At 44.1% G+C, this 25,874-nt stretch overlaps 1 protein-coding gene across 3 annotated transcripts in view; it reads right to left on the bottom strand.

The window, feature by feature from the left end:
• Positions 1–25,874, bottom strand: part of LOC140409341 (heat shock 70 kDa protein 12B-like) — a 244,519-nt gene that overhangs the window by 95,417 nt on the left and 123,228 nt on the right. For all 3 annotated transcript variants that reach the window (XM_072497755.1, XM_072497757.1, XM_072497756.1), the window contains one exon: positions 5,419–5,605. In XM_072497755.1, the coding sequence (XP_072353856.1) occupies positions 5,419–5,605 (187 nt within the window). The remainder of the gene's footprint in view (positions 1–5,418; positions 5,606–25,874) is intronic.

The following is a 25,874-nucleotide window of genomic DNA, read 5'->3' as shown; positions in this document are numbered from 1 at the left end:
GTCTCTCCCACGCTCTGTGTCTCTCCCACGCTCTGTGTCTCAGCCACGCTCTGTGTCTCAGCCACGCTCTGTGTCTCACCCGCGCTCTGTGTCTCTCCCACGCTCTGTGTCTCTGCCACGCTCTGTGTCTCAGCCACGCTCTGTGTCTCAGCCACGCTCTGTGTCTCAGCCACGCTCTGTGTCTCACCCACGCTCTGTGTCTCAGCCACGCTCTGTGTCTCTCCCACGCTCTGTGTCTCTCCCACGCTCTGTGTCTCAGCCACGCTCTGTGTCTCAGCCACGCTCTGTGTCTCAGCCACGCTCTGTGTCTCACCCGCGCTCTGTGTCTCTGCCACGCTCTCTGTCTCTGCCACGCTCTCTGTCTCTGCCACGCTCTCTGTCTCTGCCACGCTCTGTGTCTCTGCCACGCTCTGTGTCTCTGCCACGCTCTGTGTCTCTCCCACGCTCTGTGTCTCTGTCACGCTCTGTGTCTCTCCCACGCTCTGTGTCTCAGCCACGCTCTGTGTCTCTCCCACGCTCTGTGTCTGTGCCACGCTCTGTGTCTCTCCCACGCTCTGTGTCTCTCCCACGCTCTGTGTCTCTCCCACGCTCTGTGTCTCTCCCACGCTCTGTGTCTCTCCCACGCTCTGTGTCTCTGTCACGCTCTGTGTCTCAGCCACGCTCTGTGTCTCTCCCACGCTCTGTGTCTCTGTCACGCTCTGTGTCTCAGCCGCGCTCTGTGTCTCTGTCGCGCTCTGTGTCTCTGCCACGCTCTGTGTCTCACCCGCGCTCTGTGTCTCAGCCACGCTCTGTGTCTCTGTCACGCTCTGTGTCTCAGCCACGCTCTGTGTCTCTGTCACGCTCTGTGTCTCTGCCACGCTCTGTGTCTCACCCGCGCTCTGTGTCTCAGCCACGCTCTGTGTCTCAGCCACGCTCTGTGTCTCTGCCACGCTCTGTGTCTCTGCCACGCTCTGTGTCTCTCCCACGCTCTGTGTCTCTGCCACGCTCTGTGTCTCTCCCACGCTCTGTGTCTCTCCCACGCTCTGTGTCTCTCCCACGCTCTGTGTCTCTGCCACGCTCTGTGTCTCTCCCACGCTCTGTGTCTCTCCCACGCTCTGTGTCTCTGCCACGCTCTGTGTCTCTGCCACGCTCTGTGTCTCTCCCACGCTCTGTGTCTCTCCCACGCTCTGTGTCTCAGCCACGCTCTGTGTCTCTCCCACGCTCTGTGTCTCTCCCACGCTCTGTGTCTCAGCCACGCTCTGTGTCTCACCCACGCTCTGTGTCTCTGCCACGCTCTGTGTCTCTGCCACGCTCTGTGTCTCTGCCACGCTCTGTGTCTCTCCCACGCTCTGTGTCTCTCCCACGCTCTGTGTCTCTCCCACGCTCTGTGTCTCTCCCACGCTCTCTGTCTCTCCCACGCTCTGTGTCTCTCCCACGCTCTGTGTCTCTCCCACGCTCTGTCTCTGCCACGCTCTGTGTCTCTCCCACGCTCTGTGTCTCTCCCACGCTCTGTGTCTCACCCACGCTCTGTGTCTCTGCCACGCTGTGTCTCACCCACGCTCTGTGTCTCTGTCACGCTCTGTGTCTCAGCCACGCTCTGTGTCTCTCCCACGCTCTGTGTCTCTGCCACGCTCTGTGTCTCTGCCACGCTCTGTGTCCCTGGCACGCTCTGTGTCTCTGCCACGCTCTGTGTCTCTCCCACGCTCTGTGTCTCTGCCACGCTCAGTGTCTCTACCACGCTCTGTGTCTCTGCCACGCTCTGTGTCTCAGCCACGCTCTGTGTCTCAGCCACGCTCTGTGTCTCTGCCACGCTCTGTGTCTCTCCCACGCTCTGTGTCTCTCCCACGCTCTGTGTCTCTCCCACGCTCTGTGTCTCTCCCACGCTCTGTGTCTCTGCCACGCTCTGTGTCTCTCCCACGCTCTGTGTCTCTCCCACGCTCTGTGTCTCTGTCACGCTCTGTGTCTCTGTCACGCTCTGTGTCTCAGCCACGCTCTGTGTCTCACCCACGCTCTGTGTCTCTGTCACGCTCTGTGTCTCTGTCACGCTCTGTGTCTCTGCCACGCTCTGTGTCTCTGCCACGCTCTGTGTCTCTCCCACGCTCTGTGTCTCTCCCACGCTCTGTGTCTCTCCCACGCTCTGTGTCTCTCCCACGCTCTGTGTCTATCCCTCGCTCTGTGTCTCTGTCACGCTCTGTGTCTCTGCCATGCTCTGTGTCTCTCCCACGCTCTGTGTCTCTCCCACGCTCTGTGTCTCTCCCACGCTCTGTGTCTCTCCCACGCTCTGTGTCTCTCCCACGCTCTGTGTCTCTGCCACGCTCTGTGTCTCTGCCACGCTCTGTGTCTCAGCCACGCTCTGTGTCTCTGCCACGCTCTGTGTCTCTGCCATGCTCTGTGTCTCTGCCACGCTCTGTGTCTCAGCCACGCTCTGTGTCTCTCCCACGCTCTGTGTCTCTCCCACGCTCTGTGTCTCTCCCACGCTCTGTGTCTCTGCCACGCTCTGTGTCTCAGCCACGCTCTCTGTCACTGCCATGCTCTGTGTCTCTCCCACGCTCTGTGTCTCTCCCACGCTTTGTGTCTATCCCTCGCTCTGTGTCTCTGTCACGCTCTGTGTCTCTGCCATGCTCTGTGTCTCTCCCACGCTCTGTGTCTCTCCCACGCTCTGTGTCTCTCCCACGCTCTGTGTCTCTCCCACGCTCTGTGTCTCTCCCACGCTCTGTGTCTCTGCCACGCTCTGTGTCTCTGCCACGCTCTGTGTCTCAGCCACGCTCTGTGTCTCAGCCACGCTCTGTGTCTCAGCCACGCTCTGTGTCTCTCCCACGCTCTGTGTCTCTCCCACGCTCTGTGTCTCAGCCATGCTCTGTGTCTCTCCCACGCTCTGTGTCTCTCCCACGCTCTGTGTCCCTCCCACGCTCTGTGTCCCTCCCACGCTCTGTGTCTCTGCCACGCTCTGTGTCTCAGCCACGCTCTGTGTCTCTGCCACGCTCTGTGTCTCAGCCACGCTCTGTGTCTCTCCCACGCTCTGTGTCTCTCCCACGCTCTGTGTCTCAGCCACGCTCTGTGTCTCTGCCACGCTCTGTGTCTCTCCCACGCTCTGTGTCTCTCCCACGCTCTGTGTCTCTCCCACGCTCTGAGTCTCTGCCACGCTCTGTGTCTCTGCCACGCTCTGTGTCTCTGCCACGCTCTGTGTCTCTGCCACGCTCTGTGTCTCAGCCACGCTCTGTGTCTCAGCCACGCTCTGTGTCTCTCCCACGCTCTGTGTCTCAGCCACGCTCTGTGTCTCAGCCACGCTCTGTGTCTCTGCCACGCTCTGTGTCTCTCCCACGCTCTGTGTCTCACCCACGCTCTGTGTCTCTCCCACGCTCTGTGTCTCTCCCACGCTCTGTGTCTCACCCACGCTCTGTGTCTCTGCCACGCTCTGTGTCTCACCCGCGCTCTGTGTCTCTGCCACGCTCTGTGTCTCTGCCACGCTCTGTGTCTCTGCCACGCTCTGTGTCTCTCCCACGTTCTGTGTCTCAGCCGCGCTCTGTGTCTCTCCCACGCTCTGTGTCTCTCCCACGCTCTGTGTCTCTCCCACGCTCTGTGTCTCAGCCACGCTCTGTGTCTCTGCCACGCTCTGTGTCTCTCCCACGCTCTGTGTCTCAGCCACGCTCTGTGTCTCTGCCACGCTCTGTGCCTCTGCCACGCTCTGTCTCTCAGCCACTCTCTGTGTCTCTGCCACGCTCTGTGTCTCTGCCATGCTCTGTGTCTCAGCCACGCTCTGTGTCTCTCCCACGCTCTGTGTCTCTCCCACGCTCTGTGTCTCTCCCACGCTCTGTGTCTCTGCCACGCTCTGTGTCTCTCCCACGCTCTGTGTCTCAGCCATGCTCTGTGTCTCTGCCACGCTCTGTGTCTCTGCCACGCTCTGTGTCTCTGCCACACTCTGTGTCTCTGCCATGCTCTCTGTCTCTGCCACGCTCTGTGTCTCAGCCAAGCTCTGTGTCTCTGCCACGCTCTGTGTCTCTGCCATGCTCTCTGTCTCTGCCACGCTCTGTGTCTCAGCCACTCTCTGTGTCTCTGCCACGCTCTGTGTCTCAGCCACGCTCTGTGTCTCAGCCACGCTCTGTGTCTCTGTCACGCTCTGTGTCACTCCCACGCTCTGTGTCTCTGCCACGCCCTGTGTCTCTGCCACGCTCTGTGTCTCTGCCACGCTGTGTGTCTCACCCACGCTCTGTGTCTCTGCCACGCTCTGTGTCTCTCCCACGCTCTGTGTCTCTGCCACGCTCTGTGTCTCTGCCACGCTCTGTGTCTCTGCCACGCTCTGTGTCTCTGCCACGCTCTGTGTCTCTGCCACGCTCTGTGTCTCTGCCACGCTGTGTGTCTCTGCCACGCTCTGTGTCTCAGCCACGCTCTGTGTCACTCCCACGCTCTGTGTCTCTGCCACGCTCTGTGTCTCTGCCACGCTCTGTGTCTCAGCCACGCTCTGTGTCTCAGCCAGGCTCTGTGTCTCTGCCACGCTCTGTGTCTCACCCACGCTCTGTGTCTCTGCCACGCTCTGTGTCTCAGCCACGCTCTGTGTCTCTGTCACGCTCTGTGTCACTCCCACGCTCTGTGTCTCTGCCACGCCCTGTGTCTCTCCCACACTCTGTGTCTCTCCCACACTCTGTGTCTCAGCCACGCTTTGCGTCTATGCCTCTCTCTGTCTCTGCCACACTCTGTTGGCGCGATTCTCCGACCCCCCACCGGGTCGTAGAATCACCGCGGGCCGGCGTGAATCCCGCCCCCGCCGGTTGCCGAATTCTCCGCCACCGGAGATTCGGCGGGGGCGGGAATCATGCCGCGCCGGTCGGCGGGAATCCCCCGGCGATTCTCCGGTCCACGGCGGGCCGAAGTCCCGCTGCTGGAATGCCTGTCCCGCCGGCGTGGATTACACCACCTCTCTTACCGGCGGGACAAGGCGGCGCGAGCGGTCTACGGGGTCCTGGGGGGGGCGCTGGGTGATCTGGCCCCGGGGGCTGCCCCCACGGTGGCCTGTCTCGCGATTGGGGCTCACCGATCCGCGGACGGGCCTGTGCCGTGGGGGCACTCTTTTCCTTCCGCCTTTGCCATGGTCTCCACTATGGCGGAGGCGGAAGAGACCCCCTCCCCTGCGCAGGCGCGGGGATGCCGTGAGCGGCCGCTAACGCTCCCGCGCATGCGTCGCCCGGCGAAGTCATTTCGGCGCCGGCTGGCGTGGTGCCAAAGGCCTTTCCCGCCAGCCGGCGGGGCGGAAATCACTCCTGCGCGGGCCGAGCCCCTCAAGGTGAGGGCTTGGGCCCTAAAGGTGCAGAGACTGCCACACCTTTGGGGCGGCCCGATGCCGGAGCGGTTCCCGCCGCTCCGTCCCGCCGGGACCCCCGCCCCGCCGGGTAGGGGAGGATCCCGTCCTGTGTGTCTGCCACACTCTGTGCGGTTTATACTCACACTGGTACTGTGAATCTTCATTTTAAACTTTTCAAAGTACAGCCAATGCCGGGCTTCCTCTGGATCCAGGTCGTGGTAATGATCTCTGGCAGTGAATCCCAGGCTGTGGAAACTTCCTTCAGGAGTCAGGAGCAGGCTGGTCGGAGTTTTCTGATTGGCCACTCCGGGGTCACCACCTTCCCATCGCCTTGAAACAAATGAACAGGAAGCAGTGAGCTTCCCAGCGACTGGAACGTTGAATAGGACCGCGATGCCGACCCACTGTCATACAGGACAAATATTGGGGGGGGCGGGGGGGGGGGGGGGTGGAAAGAATGCTGGGATCACAAAGAAGGTCCTACAAAAAACAAAATCTGGGGGGGGGGGGGGGCTAGCCCTCCCAAACCTACAACTTTACCACTGGGCGGCGACGGCCGAGCGAATAAGGGGATGGATCAAGGAGCCAGAAGCCGAGTGGGTGCGCGCGGAAGGGGCCTCCTGCAAGGGGACCTCCCTCCGGGCCATCGCCATGGTGGCGCTCCCATACCCATCCCCACCCAAAAAACACTCCAGCACCCGGTGGTGATAGCCACCCTCCAGTCCTGGGACCAACTACGGCAGCAATTTGGCCTGACCAGAATGTCCAAAGGTCCCATCTGCAACAACCCTGGGTTCTCACCAGCGCTGACTGACGCCACCTTCAAAAGGTGGGGACAGGACGGAGGGACACTGACAGTCAGGGACCTATACACGGACGGCAGGGTCGCAACACTGGGCGAACTGACAGAGAAATTCCAGTTAGCCAGGCGGAACGAGCTAAGGTACCTGCAACTCAAAAACTTCCTACAAAAGGAGACAAGGACGTACCCTTGCCACGACAGACATTACTGGAAGTTACGGGACAGAAGCATCCTAGATAAAGGGAACTGCAGCAACATGTATGACCGACTGGTAGAAGGGGCCGACACCGTACTGGATGCAACAAGAATGAAGTGGGAGGAGGACCTGGGCATTGAAATAGGGTGGGGCCTCTGGAGCGAAGCACCGCATAGGGTCAACTCCACCTCCACGTGTGCAAGGCTCACTAAGACGCAACTAAAAGTGGTACATAGAGCCCACTGAACAAGAACCCGTATGAGTAGGTTCTTCCCGGAGGTGGAGGATAGATCCATTCACGTATTGCCCTCTGTAATTGTTCTGTAATTGTTTCCCTGGCGCCCAAATGTATATGTACCCCCGCAGTCCCCGCCCCCCCACAAACAGATCCCTACTTAAATGTGCTAAAAGCAATATTGCCAATTGTACAGAGCTGCTGTTGTTGAGCTGCCGCATAATACCCTTCCAGTGATTTTATTCTAACTTTTTTGCGGGGGTTTTTGTGCGTGTTCCCTTCTCTTCAATGTATATATATATATGTATTCTATTTTGTGTACATAACGGTAAATATACTGTATTCAAAACCCAATAAAAAACATTTATAAAAAAAGACATTTACTCACACACACACATTTACTCACACACACACATTTACTCACACACACATTTACTCACACACACACATTTACTCACACACACATTTACTCACACACACAGATTTACTCACACACACATTTACTCACACACAGATTTACTCACACACACATTTACTCACACACACATTTACTCACATTTCCTCACACACACACATTTACTCACACACACATTTACTCACACACACATTTACTCACATTTACTCACACACACATTTACTCACACACACAGATTTACTCACACACACAGATTTACTCACACACACACGTTTACTCACACACACATTTACTCACACACACATTTACTCACACACACATTTACTCACACACACACATTTACTCACACACACGTTTACTCACACACACGTTTACTCACACACACACATTTACTCACACACACACATTTACTCACACACACATTTACTCACACACACACATTTACTCACATTTACTCACACACACACATTTACTCACACACACAGATTTACTCACACACACATTTACTCACACACAGTTTTACTCACACACAGATTTACTCACACACACACATTTACTCACACACACACATTTACTCACACACACGTTTACTCACACACATTTACTCACACACATTTACTCACACACACATTTACTCACACACACACATTTACTCACACACACATTTACTCACACACACGTTTACTCACACACACGTTTACTCACACACACATTTACTCACACACACATTTACTCACATTTACTCACACACACACATTTACTCACACACAGATTTACTCACACACACATTTACTCACACACACATTTACTCACACACACACATTTACTCACACACAGATTTACCCACACACACATTTACTCACACACACACATTTACTCACATTTACTCACACACACACATTTACTCACACACACACATTTACTCACATTTACTCACACACACACATTTACTCACACACAGATTTACCCACACACACATTTACTCACACACACACATTTACTCACATTTACTCACACACACACATTTACTCACACACACATTTACTCACACACACATTTACTCATACACACACATTTACTCACACACACATTTACTGACACACACATTTACTCACACACACATTTACTCACACACACATTTACTCACACACACACATTTAATCACACACATACATTTACTCACACACACATTTACTCACACACACACATTTACTCACACACACACATTTACTCACATTTACTCACACACAGATTTACTCACATTTACTCACACACACACATTTACTCACACACAGATTTACCCACACACACATTTACTCACACACAGATTTACCCACACACACATTTACTCACACACACACATTTACTCACACACACACATTTACTCACACACACATTTACTCACACACACAGATTTACTCACACACACATTTACTCACACACATTTACTCACACACACACATTTACTCACACACAGATTTACTCACACACACATTTACTCACACACAGATTTACCCACACACACATTTACTCACACACAGATTTACTAACACACACACATTTACTCACACACACATTTACTCACACACACACATTTACTCACACACACAGATTTACTCACACACACATTTACTCACACACACATTTACTCACACACACATTTACTCACACACACATTTACCCACACACACATTTACTCACACACAGATTTACTAACACACACACATTTACTCACACACACATTTACTCACACACACAGATTTACTCACACACACATTTACTCACACACACATTTACTCACACACACAGATTTACTCACACACACATTTACTCACACACACATTTACTCACACACAGATTTACTCACACACAGATTTACTCACACACACATTTACTCACACACACACATTTACTCACACACTCATTTACTCACACACTCATTTACTCACACACACAGATTTACTCACACACACATTTACTCACACACACATTTACTCACACACACATTTACTCACATTTACTCACACACACACATTTACTCACACACACATTTCCTCACACACACATTTACTCACACACAGATTTCCTCACACACACATTTACTCACACACACATTTACTCACACACACACATTTACTCACACACACAGATTTACTCACACACAGATTTACTCACACACAGATTTACTCACACACACGTTTACTCACACACACATTTACTCACACACACATTTACTCACACACACATTTACTCACACACACATTTACTCACACACACACATTTACTCACACACACAGATTTACTCACACACACATTTACTCACACACACATTGACTCACACACACACATTTACTCACACACACACATTTACTCACACACACGTTTACTCACACACACATTTACTCACACACACACATTTACTCACACACACACATTTACTCACACACACATTTACTCACATTTACTCACACACACACATTTACTCACACACACAGATTTACTCACACACACATTTACTCACACACACATCTACTCACACACACATTGACTCACACACACACATTTACTCACACACACACATTTACTCACACACACGTTTACTCACACACACATTTACTCACACACACACATTTACTCACACACACATTTACTCACACACACACATTTACTCACACACACATTTACTCACACACACATTTACTCACACACACATTTACTCACACACACACATTTAATCACACACACACATTTACTCACACACACACATTTACTCACACACACGTTTACTCACACACACATTTACTCCTACACACATTTACTCACACACACATTTACTCACATTTACTCACACACACACATTTACTCACACACACATTTACTCACACACACATTTACTCACACACACACATTTACTCACACACACATTTACTCACACACACACATTTACTCACACACACACATTCACTCACACACACACATTTACTCACATTTACTCACACACACACATTTACTCACACACACATTTACTCACACACACACATTTACTCACACACACATTTACTCACACACACATTTACTCACACAAACACTTACTCACACATACACACATTTACTCACACACACACACATTTACTCACACACACATTTACTCACACTCACACACACACATTTACTCACACACACATTTACTCACACACACACATTTACTCACACCCAGATTTACTCACACACACAGATTTACTCACACACAGATTTACCCACACACACATTTACTCACACACAGATTTACCCACACACACATTTACTCACACACACACAACTACTCACATTTACTCACACACGCACATTTACTCACACACAGATTTACCCACACACACATTTACTCACACACACACATTTACTCACACACACATTTACTCACACACACATTTACTCACACACACATTTACTCACACACACATTTACCCACACACACATTTACTCACACATACATTTACTCACACACACACATTTACTCACATTTACTCACACACACACATTTACTCACACACACAGATTTACTCACACACACAGATTTACTCACACACACATTTACTCACACACACATTTACTCAAACACACATTTACTCACACACACACATTTACTCACACACACATTTACTCACACACACACTTACTCACACACACATTTACTCACACACACACATTTAATCACACACACACATTTACTCACACACACACATTTACTCACACACACGTTTACTCACACACACATTTACTCCTACACACATTTACTCACACACACATTTACTCACATTTACTCACACACACACATTTACTCACACACACATTTACTCACACACACATTTACTCACACACACACATTTACTCACACACACATTTACTCACACACACACATTTACTCACACACACACATTCACTCACACACACACATTTACTCACATTTACTCACACACACACATTTACTCACACACACATTTACTCACACACACACATTTACTCACACACACATTTACTCACACACACATTTACTCACACACACACTTACTCACACATACACACATTTACTCACACACACACATTTACTCACACACACATTTACTCACACTCACACACACACATTTACTCACACACACATTTACTCACACACACACATTTACTCACACACACACATTTACTCACACACAGATTTACTCACATTTACTCACACACACAGATTTACTCACACACAGATTTACCCACACACACATTTACTCACACACAGATTTACCCACACACACATTTACTCACACACACACATTTACTCACATTTACTCACACACGCACATTTACTCACACACAGATTTACCCACACACACATTTACTCACACACACATTTACTCACACACACACATTTACTCACACACACATTTACTCACACACACACATTTCCTCACACACACATTTACTCACACACACATTTACTCACACACAGATTTACCCACACACACATTTACTCACACATACATTTACTCACACACACACATTTACTCACATTTACTCACACACACACATTTACTCACACACACAGATTTACTCACACACACAGATTTACTCACACACACACATTTACTCACACACACATTTACTCACACACACAGATTTACTCACATTTACTCACACACACATTTACTCACACACACAGATTTACTCACACACACATTTACTCACACACATTTACTCACACACACATTGACTCACACACACACATTTACTCACACACACACACTTACTCACACACACATTTACTCACACACACACATTTACTCACACACACATTTACTCACACACACACATTTACTCACATTTACTCACACACACACATTTACTCACACACACACATTTACTCACACACACATTTACTCACACACACACATTTACTCACACACACATTTACTCACACACACATTTACTCACACACACACATTTACTCACACACACGTTTACTCACACACACATTTACTCACACACACACATTTAATCACACACACACATTTACTCACACACACACATTTACTCACACACACGTTTACTCACACACACATTTACTCCTACACACATTTACTCACACACACATTTACTCACATTTACTCACACACACACATTTACTCACACACAGATTTACTCACACACACATTTACTCACACACACATTTACTCACACACACATTTACTCACACACACACATTTACTCACACACACATTTACTCACACACACACATTTACTCACACACACACGTTCACTCACACACACACATTTACTCACATTTACTCACACACACACATTTACTCACACACAGATTTACCCACACACACATTTACTCACACACACACATTTACTCACATTTACTCACACACACACATTTACTCACACACACATTTACTCACACACACATTTACTCACACACACACATTTACTCACACACACATTTACTGACACACACATTTACTCACACACACATTTACTCACACACACACATTTACTCACACACACATTTACTCACACACACACATTTACTCACACACACACTTTCTCACACACACACATTTACTCACACACACACATTTACTCACACACACATTTACTCACACTCACACACACACATTTACTCACACACACATTTACTCACACACACACATTTACTCACACACACACATTTACTCACATTTACTCACACACAGATTTACTCACATTTACTCACACACACAGATTTACTCACACACAGATTTACCCACACACACATTTACTCACACACAGATTTACCCACACACACATTTACTCACACACACTCATTTACTCACATTTACTCACACACGCACATTTACTCACACACAGATTTACCCACACACACATTTACTCACACACACATTTACTCACACACACATTTACTCACACACACACATTTACTCACACACACACATTTACTCACACACACATTTACTCACACACACATTTACTCACACACAGATTTACCCACACACACATTTACTCACACATACATTTACTCACACACACACATTTACTCACATTTACTCACACACACACATTTACTCACATTTACTCACACACACACATTTACTCACACACACAGATTTACTCACACACAGATTTACTCACACGCACACATTTACTCACACACACATTTACTCACACACACATTTACTCACACACACAGATTTACTCACACACACAGATTTACTCACATTTACTCACACACACACATTTACTCACACACAGATTTACTCACACACACATTTACTCACACACACATTTACTCACACACACATTGACTCACACACACACATTTACTCACACACACACATTTACTCACATACACGTTTACTCACACACACATTTACTCACACACACACATTTACTCACACACACATTTACTCACACACACACATTTACTCACATTTACTCACACACACACATTTACTCACACACACAGATTTACTCACACACAGATTTACTCACACACACACATTTACTCACACACACACATTTACTCACATACACACATTTACTCACACACACACATTTACTCACACACACATTTACTCACACACACACATTTACTCACACACACACATTTACTCACACACACATTTACTCACACACACACATTTACACACACATTTACTCACATTTACTCACACACACACATTTACTCACACACAGATTTACCCACACACACATTTTCTCACACACACACATTTACTCACATTTACTCACACACACACATTTACTCACACACACATATTTACTCACACACACATTTACTCACACACACACATTTACTCACACACACATTTACTGACACACACATTTACTCACACACACATTTACTCACACACACACACTTACTCACACGCACACATTTACTCACACACACACATTTAATCACACATACATTTACTCACACACACACATTTACTCACACACACACATTTACTCACATTTACTCACACACAGATTTACTCACACACACAGATTTACTCACACACAGATTTACCCACACACACATTTACTCACACACAGATTTACCCACACACACATTTACTCACACACACACATTTACTCACACATACATTTACTCACACACACATTTACTCACATTTACTCACACACAGATTTACTCACATTTACTCACACACACAGATTTACTCACACACAGATTTAGCCACACACACATTTACTCACACACAGATTTACCCACACACACATTTACTCACACACACACATTTACTCACATTTACTCACACACACATTTACTCACACACAGATTTACCCACACACACATTTACTCACACACACATTTACTCACACACACATTTACTCACACACACACATTTACTCAGACACACATTTACTCACACACACATTTACTCACACACAGATTTACCCACACACACATTTACTCACACACACATTTACTCACACTCACACATTTACTCACACACACATTTACTCACACACACAGATTTACTCACACACAGATTTACTCACACACACACACATTTACTCACACACACATTTACTCACACACATTTACTCACACACAGATTTACCCACACACACATTTACTCACACACACATTTACTCACACACACATTTACTCACACACAGATTTACCCACACACACATTTACTCACACACAGATTTACTCACACACACACATTTACTCACACACACATTTACTCACACACACACATTTACTCACACACACAGATTTACCCACACACACATTTACTCACACACACAGATTTACTCACACATACATTTACTCACACACACACATTTACTCACACACACAGATTTACCCACACACACATTTACTCACACACACATTTACTCACACTCACACATTTACTCACACACACATTTACTCACACACACAGATTTACTCACACACAGATTTACTCACACACACACATTTACTCACACACACATTTACTCACACACATTTACTCACACACAGATTTACCCACACACACATTTACTCACACACACATTTACTCACACACACATTTACTCACACACACATTTACTCACACACACATTTACTCACACACACAGATTTACCCACACACACATTTACTCACACACACAGATTTACTCACACATACATTTACTCACACACACACATTTACTCACACACACACATTTACTCACACACACATTTACTCACACACACATTTACTCACACACACATTTACGCACACACACATTTACTCACACACACACATTTACTCACACACACATTTACTCAAACACACATTTACTCACACACACATTTACTCACACACAGATTTACTCACACACAGATTTACCCCCACACACATTTACTCACACACACACATTTACTCACACACACAGATTTACTCACACACACATTTACTCACACACACACATTTACTCACACACACACATTTACTCACACACACATTTACTCACACACACACGTTTACTCACACACACACATTTACTCACACACTCACATTTACTCACACACACATTTACTCACACACACAGATTTACTCACACACACATTTACTCACACACACATTTACTCACACACACACATTTACTCACACACACATTTACTCACACACACATTTACTCACATTTACTCACACACACATTTACTCACGCACACACATTTACTCACGCACACACATTTACTCACACACACAGATTTACTCACACACAGATTTACTCACACACACACATTTACTCACACACACACATTTACTCACACACACGTTTACTCACACACACGTTTACTCACACACACACATTTACTCACACACACAGATTTACTCACACACAGATTTACTCACACACACACATTTACTCACACACACATTTACTCACACACACATTTACTCACACACACGTTTACTCACACACACGTTTACTCACACACACACATTTACTCACACACAGATTTACTCACACACACACATTTACTCACACACACACATTTACTCACACACACATTTACTCACACACACATTTACTCACACACACATTTACTCACACACACGTTTACTCACACACACGTTTACTCATACACACATTTACTCACACACACATTTACTCACACATTTACTCACACACAGATTTACCCACACACACATTTACTCACACATACATTTACTCACACACACACATTTACTCACATTTACTCACACACACACATTTACTCACACACACAGATTTACTCACACACAGATTTACTCACACACACACGTTTACTCACACACACATTTACTCACACACTCATTTACTCACACACACACATTTACTCACACACACATTTACTCACACACACATTTACTCACACACACAGATTTACTCACACACACAGATTTACTCACATTTACTCACACACACACATTTACTCACACACACAGATTTACTCACACACACATTTACTCACACACACATTTACTCACACACACATTGACTCACACACACACATTTACTCACACACATTTACTCACACACACGTTTACTCACACACACGTTTACTCACACACATTTACTCACACACACACATTTACTCACATTTACTCACACACACACATTTACTCACACACACAGGTTTACTCACACACAGATTTACTCACACACAGATTTACTCACACACAGATTTACTCACACACACACATTTACTCACACACACACATTTACTCACACACACATTTACTCACACACACACATTTACTCACACACACGTTTACTCACACACACATTTACTCACACACACACATTTACACACACATTTACTCACATTTACTCACACACACACATTTACTCACACACAGATTTACCCACACACACATTTACTCACACACACACATTTACTCACATTTACTCACACACACACATTTACTCACACACATATTTACTCACACACACACATTTACTCACACACACATTTACTGACACACACATTTACTCACACACACATTTACTCACACACACATTTACTCACACACACACATTTACTCACACACACATTTACTCACGCACACACATTTACTGACACACACAGATTTACTCACACACACATTTACTCACACACAGATTTACTCACACACAGATTTACTCACACACACACATTTACTCACACACACACATTTACTCACACAGACGTTTACTCACACACACGTTTACTCACACACACAGATTTACTCACACACAGATTTACTCACACACACACATTTACTCACACACACACATTTACTCACACACACATTTACTCACACACAGATTTACTCACACACACACATTTACTCACACACACACATTTACTCACACACACGTTTGCTCACACACACATTTACTCACACACACATTTACTCATACACACATTTACTCACATTTACTCACACACACACATTTACTCACACACCGATTTACCCACACACACATTTACTCACACATACACGTTTACTCACACACACATTTACTCACACACACATTTACTCACACACACATTTACTCACACACACAGATTTACTCACACACACACATTTACTCACATTTACTCACACACACACATTTACTCACACACACAGATTTACTCACACACACATTTACTCACACACACATTTACTCACACACACATTGACTCACACACACACATTTACTCACACACATTTACTCACACACACGTTTACTCACACACACGTTTACTCACACACACATTTACTCACACACACACATTTACTCACATTTACTCACACACACACATTTACTCACACACACAGGTTTACTCACACACAGATTTACTCACACACAGATTTACTCACACACACACATTTACTCACACACACACATTTACTCACACACACATTTACTCACACACACACATTTACTCACACACACGTTTACTCACACACACGTTTACTCACACACACATTTACTCACACACACATTTACTCACACACACACATTTACACACACATTTACTCACATTTACTCACACACACACATTTACTCACACACAGAATTACCCACACACACATTTACTCACACACACACATTTACTCACATTTACTCACACACACACATTTACTCACACACATATTTACTCACACACACATTTACTCACACACACACATTTACTCACACACACATTTACTGACACACACATTTACTGACACACACATTTACTCACACACACATTTACTCACACACACACTTACTCACACACACACATTTACTCACACACACACATTTACTCACACATACATTTACTCACACACACACATTTACTCACACACACACATTTACTCACATTTACTCACACACAGATTTACTCACATTTACTCACACACACAGATTTACTCACACACAGATTTACCCACACACACATTTACTCACACACAGATTTACCCACACACACATTTACTCACACACACACTTACTCACACACACACATTTACTCACACACACACATTTACTCACACACACACATTTACTCACATTTACTCACACACACATTTACTCACACACACATTTACTCACACACACATTTACTCACACACACATTTACTCACACACAGATTTACCCACACACACATTTACTCACACACACATTTACTCACACACACATTTACTCACACTCACACATTTACTCACACACACATTTACTCACACACACAGATTTACTCACACACAGATTTACTCACACACAGATTTACTCACACACACACATTTACTCACACACACATTTACTCACACACATTTACTCACACACATTTACTCACACACAGATTTACCCACACACACATTTACTCACACACACATTTACTCACACACACACATTTACTCACACACACACATTTACTCACACACAGATTTACCCACACACACATTTACTCACACAGATTTACTCACACACACACATTTACTCACACACACATTTACTCACACACACACATTTACTCACACACACAGATTTACCCACACACACATTTACTCACACACACAGATTTACTCACACATACATTTACTCACACACACACATTTACTCACACACACAGATTTACTCACACACACATTTACTCACACACACATTTACTCACACACACATTTACGCACACACACATTTACTCACACACACACATTTACTCACACACACATTTACTCACACACACATTTACTCACACACACATTTACTCACACACACATTTACTCAAACACACATTTACTCACACACACATTTACTCACACACAGATTTACTCACACACAGATTTACCCCCACACACATTTACTCACACACACACATTTACTCACACACACACATTTACTCACATACACACATTTACTCACACACACATTTACTCACACACACACATTTACTCACACACACATTTACTCACACACACACATTTACTCACGCACACACATTTACTCACACACACAGATTTACTCACACACACATTTACTCACACACAGATTTACTCACACACACACATTTACTCACACACACACATTTACTCACACACACGTTTACTCACACGCACGTTTACTCACACACACGTTTACTCACACACACACATTTACTCACACACACAGATTTACTCACACACAGATTTACTCACACACACACATTTACTCACACACACATTTACTCACACACACACATTTACTCACACACACACATTTACTCACACACACATTTACTCACACACACGTTTACTCACACACACATTTACTCACATTTACTCACACACACACATTTACTCACACACAGATTTACTCACACACACATTTACTCACACACACATTTACTCACACACACACATTTACTCACACACACATTTACTCACACACACAGATTTACTCACATTTACTCACACACACACATTTACTCACACACAGATTTACCCACACACACATTTACTCACACACACACATTTACTCACATTTACTCACACACACACATTTACTCACACACACACATTTACTCACACACACACTTACTCACACACACATTTACTCACACACACATTTACTCACACACACACATTTACTCACACACACACATTTACTCACATTTACTCACACACACATTTACTCACACACACATTTACTCACACACACACATTTACTCACATTTACTCACATTTACTCACACACACATTTACTCACACACACACATTTACTCACACACAGATTTACTCACACACACACATTTACTCACACACACATTTACTCACACACACATTTACTCACACACACACATTTACTCACACACACATTGACTCACACACACACATTTACTCACACACACATTTACTCACACACACGTTTACTCACACACACACATTTACTCACACACAGATTTACTCACACACACACATTTACTCACACACACACATTTACTCACACACACACATTTACTCACACACACATTTACTCACACACACACATTTACTCACACACACATTTACTCACACACACACATTTACTCACACACACACATTTACTCACACACACATTTACTCACACACACGTTTACTCACACACACGTTTACTCACACACACATTTTCTCATACACACATTTACTCACATTTACTCACACACACACATTTACTCACACACACATTTACTCACACACACATTTACTCACACACACACATTTACTCACACACACACATTTACTCACACACACATTTACTCACACACACACATTTACTCACATTTACTCACACACACACATTTACTCACACACAGATTTACTCACACACACATTTACTCACACACACATTTACTCACACACACACATTTACTCACATTTACTCACACACACACATTTACTCATACACACACATTTACTCACATTTACTCACACACACACATTTACTCACACACAGATTTACCCACACACACATTTACTCACACACACACACATTTACTCACACACACATTTACTCACACACACACATTTACTCACACACACATTTACTCACACACACACATTTACTCACACACACACATTTACTCACATTTACTCACATTTACTCACACACACATTTACTCACACACACACATTTACTCACATTTACTCACATTTACTCACACACACATTTACTCACACACACAGATTTACTCACACACAGATTTACTCACACACACATTTACTCACACACACATTTACTCACACACACACATTTACTCACACACACATTTACTCACACACAGATTTACTCACACACACATTTACTCACACACACATTTACTCACACACACATTTACTCACACACACATTTACTCACACACACATTTACTCACATTTACTCACACACACACATTTACTCACACACAGATTTACCCACACACACATTTACTCACACACAGATTTACTCACACACACATTTACTCACACACACACATTTACTCACACACACACATTTACTCACACACACAGATTTACTCACACACACAGATTTACTCACACACAGATTTACTCACACACACATATTTACTCACACACACATATTTACTCACACACACACATTTACTCACACACAGATTTACTCACACACACATTTACTCACACACACACATTTACTCACACACACAGATTTACTCACACACAGATTTACTCACACACACACATTTACTCACACACACACATTTACTCACACGCACATTTACTCACACACACATTTACTCACACACACACATTTACTCACACACACATTTACTCACATTTACTCACACACACACATTTACTCACACACACATTTACTCACACACACATTTACTCACACACACACATTTACTCACACACGGATTTACTCACACACACATTTACTCACACACACGTTTACTCACACACACGTTTACTCACACACACATTTACTCATACACACATTTACTCACACACACACATTTACTCACACACACATTTACTCACACACACATTTACTCACACACACATTTACTCACACACACACATTTACTCACATTTACTCACACACACACATTTACTCACACACAGATTTACTCACACACACATTTACTCACACGCACATTTACTCACACACACACATTTACTCACATTTACTCACACACACACATTTACTCATACACACACATTTACTCACATTTACTCACACACACACATTTACTCACACACAGATTTACCCACACACACATTTACTCACACACACACACATTTACTCACACACACATTTACTCACACACACACATTTACTCACACACACATTTACTCACACACACACATTTACTCACACACACACATTTACTCACACACACACATTTACTCACATTTACTCACATTTACTCACACACACATTTACTCACACACACACATTTACTCACATTTACTCACATTTACTCACACACACATTTACTCACACACACAGATTTACTCACACACAGATTTACTCACACACACATTTACTCACACACACATTTACTCACACACACACATTTACTCACACACACATTTACTCACACACAGATTTACCCAAACACACATTTACTCACACACACATTTACTCACACACACATTTACTCACACACACACATTTACTCACACACACATTTACTCACACACACACATTTACTCACACACACATTTACTCACACACACATTTACTCACATTTACTCACACACACACATTTACTCACACACAGATTTACCCACACACACATTTACTCACACACAGATTTACTCACACACACATTTACTCACACACACACATTTACTCACACACACACATTTACTCACACACACAGATTTACTCACACACACAGATTTACTCACACACACATTTACTCACACACAGATTTACTCACACACACATATTTACTCACACACACATATTTACTCACACACACACATTTACTCACACACAGATTTACTCACACACACATTTACTCACACACACACATTTACTCACACACACAGATTTACTCACACACAGATTTACTCACACACACACATTTACTCACACACACACATTTACTCACACGCACATTTACTCACACACACATTTACTCACACACACACATTTACTCACACACACATTTACTCACATTTACTCACACACACACATTTACTCACACACACATTTACTCACACACACATTTACTCACACACACACATTTACTCACACACGGATTTACTCACACACACATTTACTCACACACACGTTTACTCACACACACGTTTACTCACACACACATTTACTCATACACACATTTACTCACACACACACATTTACTCACACACACATTTACTCACACACACATTTACTCACACACACACATTTACTCACACACACACATTTACTCACACACACATTTACTCACACACACATTTACTCACACACACACATTTACTCACATTTACTCACACACACACATTTACTCACACACAGATTTACTCACACACACATTTACTCACACATACACATTTACTCACACACACACATTTACTCATACACACACATTTACTCTCATTTACTCACACACACACATTTACTCACACACAGATTTACCCACACACACATTTACTCACACACACACATTTACTCACACACACACATTTACTCACACACACATTTACTCACACACACATTTACTCACACACACACATTTACTCACACACACATTTACTCACACACACACATTTACTCACATTTACTCACACACACATTTACTCACACACACACATTTACTCACATTTACTCACATTTACTCACACACACATTTACTCACACACACACATTTACTCACACACAGATTTACTCACACACAGATTTACCCAAACACACATTTACTCACACACACATTTACTCACACACACATTTACTCACACACACACATTTACTCACACACACATTTACTCACACACACACATTTACTCACACACACATTTACTCACACACACACATTTACTCACACACACATTTACTCACACACACATTTACTCACATTTACTCACACACACACATTTACTCACACACAGATTTACCCACACACACATTTACTCACACACAGATTTACTCACACACACATTTACTCACACACACATTTACTCACACACACACATTTACTCACACACACAGATTTACTCACACACACATTTACTCACACACACATTTACTCACACACACATATTTACTCACACACACACATTTACTCACACACACATTTACTCACACACACACATTTACTCACACACAGATTTACTCACACACACATTTACTCACACACACACATTTACTCACACACACAGATTTACTCACACACAGATTTACTCACACACACACATTTACTCACACACACACATTTACTCACACACACATTTACTCACACACACATTTACTCACATTTACTCACACACACACATTTACTCACACACACATTTACTCACACACACATTTACTCACACACACACATTTACTCACACACGGATTTACTCACACACACATTTACTCACACACACAGATTTGCCCACACACACATTTACTCACACACACATTTACTCACACACACATTTACTCACACACACATTTACTCACACATAGATTTACCCACACACACATTTACTCACACACACATTTACTCACACACACATTTACTCACACACACATTTACTCACACACACACATTTACTCACACACACAGATTTACTCACACACACATTTACTCACACACACACATTTACTCACACACAGATTTACTCAAACACACATTTACTCACACACACATTTACTCACACACACAGATTTACTCACACACAGATTTACTCACACACAGACATTTACTCACACACAGATTTACCCAAACACACATTTACTCACACACACATTTACTCACACACACACATTTACTCACACACACATTTACTCACACACACACATTTACTCACACACACATTTACTCACACACAGATTTACCCACACACAGATTTACCCACACACACACATTTACTCACATTTACTCACACACACACATTTACTCACACACAGATTTACCCACACACACATTTACTCACACACACATTTACTCACACACACACATTTACTCACACACACACATTTACTCACACACAGATTTACCCACACACACATTTACTCACACACACACATTTACTCACATTTACTCACACACACACATTTACTCACACACACACATTTACTCACACACACATTTACTCACACACACATTTACTCACACACACACATTTACTCACACACACACATTTACTCACACACACACATTTACTCACACACACACTTACTCACACATACACATTTACTCACACACACACATTTACTCACACACACACATTTACTCACATTTACTCACACACACATTTACTCACACACACATTTACTCACACACACACATTTACTCACATTTACTCACACACACACATTTACTCACACACACACATTTACTCACACACACACATTTACTCACACACACATTTACTCACACACACATTTACTCACACACACACATTTACTCACACACACATTGACTCACACACACACGTTTACTCACACACACGTTTACTCACACACACGTTTACTCACACACAGATTTACTCACACACACAGATTTACTCACACACACACATTTACTCACACACATTTACTCACACACACATTTACTCACACACACACATTTACTCACACACATTTACTCACACACACATTTACTCACACACACATTTACTCACACACACAGATTTACTCACACACACACATTTTCCCACACACACACATTTACTCACACACACACATTTACTCACACACACGTTTACTCACACACACGTTTACTCACACACACATTTACTCACACACAGATTTACTCACACACACAT

The sequence above is a fragment of the Scyliorhinus torazame genome, chromosome 3 (assembly GCF_047496885.1).
Source record: "Scyliorhinus torazame isolate Kashiwa2021f chromosome 3, sScyTor2.1, whole genome shotgun sequence".
NCBI lineage: Eukaryota > Metazoa > Chordata > Chondrichthyes > Carcharhiniformes > Scyliorhinidae > Scyliorhinus > Scyliorhinus torazame.
This window is presented reverse-complemented; position numbering and strand designations above follow the sequence as displayed.